The following is a 5267-nucleotide window of genomic DNA, read 5'->3' as shown; positions in this document are numbered from 1 at the left end:
GAATGCCACCAACAGTTTCATGTAGTCCTCACTGTGCTGTCCAGCTGCTTAACTCAGGGAAAATCAGAAAGGATATGCTCAGCAGTATGTCCTATTCCATTGTCCACAGACTTTCCCCCCCCCGCCTTCTTCTGCATTTCTAGTTAACATACTTGTTGTCTGGAATAGGTGGCACCATATTACAGTGCACCGACAGAAGAACTTTAGAACAAATCCATAACATTTTTTATTAAAATAACACCAAGTTTAAGAAATCAATGCAGTGCAAAGAAGTTTCAACTTATCGTAAAAAAAACAATTTCCATCCTTAAGTATGTAAACTGCATTCCAATCCTGACATGATTGAGGTAATACAGAAACACTGTATCCCAGGTAAATGTCAAAGTTAGAGACTGGCATGCTGGGCAAGGAAGGTTCTTATTCTTTGCAAGAGTTCTTTCTTTACACTGTCTGGTACCAAGGCTGAAACACAAATGAGAAAGCAAGAAGTGAAGACAAAATGGAAAATAGGCCGATACCAAGATCTTACAACAGCTACTTTTATTCTTTCTTTGTTCTTGCAGTTCTTTTAATAACTAAAGTAACTGAAGCTACTTTATTTTCATATTGCACATCTACATTTTTCCTACTTAAAATAGGCTAAAATCAAAGTTTATTGAGAATGCTGGATTACTGGTAGTTTTTTGCCTAGCCATAGTCAAGAAAATTGGATAGTTTGGAGGAAAGGATTAAACAACAGTAAACAGGATATAACCACCTGAAACTAGTTTGATTATCCTAGCTTTTTTTTTTTCACAAATTCAAGACCAAAAAGAAAAAACATCTCTGCCATGATCTTCATCAACTTATTTTGAAGACCTATTTTTACTTCAGCCTTAAAGAATTTGTTTCTCCCACTAACACCGAAGCCTATTAGAGTTCAGGAACTATACACAGAAGACTGCAGTATTTCCTTAAGAGACTCCATTTTTCTGTATCTGTATGCTGTGTCCTTTCCTTTTCCCACTTCCCAATTCACTAGTACTGTTAGTTCAGATTTTCCACCTTAAAAAGAATTTTAAAAATCTCTGCTGTATACCCCAAGTTTTCTTGGGACCATTAAGTCAATAACTAAAATTAATACAGACTCATGACTAACGTAACGTCCAACAGTAATCTACACACACAGATCATTACAGAGTCTGAATGGCAGTTATACAACACAAATGCACATCTTATTTGTAATTAGTAACCAGCAATTAATGTTTTTCCTTGAACCCAACCCAGCAAGCTCATAATGCTGTTTTCAAAATGTTAATGACATATAGGTAGGTTTGTTTATTGAAGCACTACCACATCCACATTTGCATTTTGTTACCTCTGCCTTTGGGAGTGATTTCTGCCACCAAGTCATCCACGGTAACGTGCTCCAGTCCTTTTTCTTTAATGACATCTGGGGAAGACCAAGACCGATATGTTAAGTCTTTTAATGCATTCATTAGAAGGAAAAGCCTGTGCCAATGATGAAGAGAGAAAACCTGCATGCATAGGTCATCAGAGAATATGAAGTAGCCTGTGACCTAACTCAGCACTCACTGCACCGTACAGTGGATCTGGTCTGCATATCAGAGGTTTACAGATGGGAACTTGTCACCACTGATCCATCTCTATCAACTCATATTTTAAAATCAAAAGTTACAAAACTTTAGCATGAGCACTGCCAGAAGTGCAAATTACTCAAGTGTTGGAGAGTTCACAAGTTCGTTGCTTATCTCTTTAAATGCATTATTTATTTAAGTGAGAAAGAGATGCAGTTAGAAAAAGACTTTGGAACATACAAAAGGGGAGAGCACAGAGACAGCAAATACTAACTGCCCTTCCTAACTGGTTTAAACATCTCTATACATTTCGACAAAGTAAAAAAGCATATGTAACAGAAAGGTACATATCTACACCAAAATAAAAAAGCAATGATTAAGATATATTGTATGATTAATCCACACCAGTATTTAATACACACCAGTTGTCTACTTATAGTGCCTTGAAGACTACTCAAAAATGGAAAAGTCAATGCAGAGAAGAAATCCTGATTCAGTGGCATAAACCTAAAATATCTTCCCTAAACATGAATGTTTTTACCTGTATCTCAGCCCACAGGACTGACTGTCCTCAAGACACTAAATATATATGCTGAACTGACATCACAGGAACTATTGTTAACTGTTTTTCTTGGCTGAATCCCCTGTAGAAATTAATCCTGGATTACTCAATTATTTGCCCTAATCCACAAGAGCAAGAGACTCTAGCAAAAGCTACTGAAACATCCTACCCCAACAAAACAACAAAGCAAGCCCCAAAAATCCCCCTCCTTCCCTTCTTTGGAGGTTATTAGGCCCTTAACAAGGACAAATGAACTTCTATTTGCATTTTCAGCAGCTCCAGTTACAGCTCCAAGTACTAACCTAAACCAAACAATTTTACATAACTACTATAGCAGAGTATAAAGTGTCTACTTCAAAAGGCAGAGAAACCTCCCTCTCACTACCTGTGCTGTTGAAACAGGGAAGCTCAGGCACTGCCATCAAGCAGACAACTGCAAGCACAAATCAATGCAGCCTTCTCTCCAAATCTACCATGAAAACAATTTAACACACTCAGCCCTACAAAAAGAAAAACCTTGTAATGGAATATGGAGTTTCCAGGCACAATAGACCAAACCAGAATTACAATGAAAGCTCAAGGGATTTGTTATGTTCTTTGAGGCAATTTCATCATGCAGTAACATTCCCGGACGCTTTAATACTATTTATAACAGTTTCCTACAATTTACATCAGTAAATTGTAGTAATGCTAAATACTTAAATCTAAAGATTAAGGTGTTTAAAGGCTCTTCTGCTTGTCTTCTCTCACCTAAGTAGATGATCTATTTTCAAGAATTGTATTCAGAATGAGTACAAATGCATTTTCTCTCCTTTATGTGGATAACAAAGTTATCTTAAGTTTCTAAGTTGTGTATTGTATTTGCTCCATTTTCCTCTATTTTGGATTTTATTCTCCTGTGGTAAGGAAGTCATCTCTCTTAAAACAAAAAGCTGTATCATCATGAATATGTAAGGAGTCAATTTTAATACTTTTCTCAGAAGCTTAATAAGGTTCAGCTCAGAGAAGTCTGTTTCAGGATATTTTTTTTTTCCAGGATGCTTTCTTGCACGCAAAACCAATCGCCAGCGATACTTTCCTCTTGCCCAAGTCCCACTTAAATAGATTGTTAGGCAGTAAAGCCTTCATCTGGGACTTCTATTTGTCCAGAACCTCAAGTTTATTACAAAGGATATTAGTTATTTCACCATTGTTACCTTTGCAATGTGCCTTCAACTGATCCTTCCAGCCACATTCAATTAGTTTGGCTCTCAGCAACTCTTTAAGGCTGTTAAGACAAGATACAAACTTGTTAGGAACAGCAAACATTCCTGTCAGTTTAAACAGGCTTCACTGTGAAAGTTAAACCTACAACTACTACCTGGAGCAGAACTGCCCTGACAGACCAGCAGCAGGAAAGGCTGAGGAGCATACAAATCCTAACCCACCAGTTAGTACCAGTTTCACTTTACCCTGCGGGACTATGAGGAGTTGGCGGCTCAGGAGCCAGACACCCAACCACCAGTTGCAATGATTTATCTACTCCATAAACCAACAAAGAATATTAAAAGGTAGATAAAAAAGGTGAAAATTAGTACAGGACAAAGAGAAGAAGGTAAAATGAAAGTAAGATATGATAAAACAAGCTTTAATATCTTTACCCCTTACTCCATCAGCAAGCCTACTTATCTTGTGCCAACCTAAATAACCCTAGAAAATTCCTGGGTTTATGACTGAAAGGATTGCAGCAAGAGGCTGAACTGTGTAGGTCTCATTCCTCTTACTCAGCAAACTTGCAGAGGGCAAATGAACTGACAACAAAAAGCAGAGTAACAGTACAGGTGAAATTCATTACTTCTGGGCATTTCTTAATTGAAGAAATACAAGTGCTTTGTCTCTGATCATAGTACAGCTCTGAAAAAACTTGTGCATAACACAGCTTTTGATACCCTGTCAAAACTCTTCTTACCCTTACGTTAGAAAAAAATAGGTCCCAAAACCAGTTCAAGAAATGGCTTGTTCTGCTGAAGCTCTGTGCAGACTCCACGAGGATGGTCACAACCAGGGAAGAAGTGGAGCACAGACACGTCAGCCTACAGAAGGTTACACTAGGTATAGGGCTATGAGATGACTCAAGAAGACTCCTTCTCAGACAAGCCTTGAAAAACTGAAGGAAATAAAGGCTTTGGTGCACGGTGTTAAAAATGTAATGACATGCTGAGAAGGGAATGCCATGAGCATGCTGGCGATACATAAATACAATGCAAACAGAACAGACTGAAGAGACAACAAAAGGTCAAAAACTATCTGCCCTGCTGCATTGCATAATTGACTTGTTTGCCTTTATTGGGATCTCTACAGTGACTTGCACAAGTGCTGTTTTACGTGTTCCACTGTGTAGTTCTTTCCTTAACAAGAGAAAGGATAGGAGCACAAAAATATTAAAAGCAAAAAGGAAAAGTTTTATCTCATTCTCTTTATTAGGAAACAACAAGATTTAACTACAACAGATTGCATTAAACGCATTAATTTTTATTTGACTCAAGAGCTTTCCAACACAAAACATCAGAATAAAGAAAATCTTTAGAGTTCATAAGCCAAGCTCCCCCTCCTTTATTTTCTCAGCTTCCCTTTTCAAGTATAAAGCTAAAATAAAAACTGTTCAAGAGGCCAAAGTAACCAGTGTTTTTTCTTTTGGTTGATTTCAATACATAGCTTTATATAATGCATAAGACTTTCAAATGCAGATATTTGTAGACTTTAGAGCTAAGTCTACTTATCTTTACTTCTAGGTATCATTCATATTTGGTAATATTTAAGGCCTAGTACTGACACGGGGTAGGAAGCCTACTTACCGTTCTCGCTCTCCTGTTTCTATTAGCTTTTGGTTAATGGTTGCTCTCATCTGGGCATCTTTATTCATTTTGGAAATCTAGCTTTTTCACAAACCTACACAGAGCAGAGCAGACTTTTGAAAAGTGCCAGAGTCGCGAACATGACAAAAAAGGTCGCAAGGTCCCGTGCGCAGAGTCACGGGCAGCGCCGCCTCCCTTCACACACCCCCGCAGTCCGTGACCGGGACACCCGTCCGTGGCCATCCTAGGGGACACGCACGGGCGCAGCACCCCGAGGCAGCGCTCACCCGGCGG

At 38.4% G+C, this 5267-nt stretch overlaps 1 protein-coding gene across 1 annotated transcript; it reads right to left on the bottom strand.

The window, feature by feature from the left end:
• Window positions 1–208: 208 nt before the first annotated feature.
• On the bottom strand, window positions 209–5079 carry ENY2 (enhancer of yellow 2 homolog (Drosophila)). Its single transcript, XM_008944044.1, has 4 exons — window positions 4974–5079; window positions 3336–3406; window positions 1358–1432; window positions 209–462 (listed from the first exon to the last, which is right to left on the bottom strand). The coding sequence occupies exons 1-4, from the start codon at window positions 5039–5041 to the stop codon at window positions 386–388; spliced, it is 291 nt and encodes a 96-aa protein (XP_008942292.1). The 5' UTR covers window positions 5042–5079; the 3' UTR covers window positions 209–385.
• Between the last annotated feature and the right edge of the window lie 188 nt (window positions 5080–5267).

Source organism: Merops nubicus, unplaced genomic scaffold (genome assembly GCF_000691845.1).
Source record: "Merops nubicus isolate BGI_N331 unplaced genomic scaffold, ASM69184v1 scaffold34597, whole genome shotgun sequence".
Classification (NCBI taxonomy): Eukaryota; Metazoa; Chordata; class Aves; order Coraciiformes; family Meropidae; genus Merops; species Merops nubicus.
Note: the sequence above shows the minus strand (reverse complement) of the source record. Positions and strands in the feature narration are given on the sequence as shown.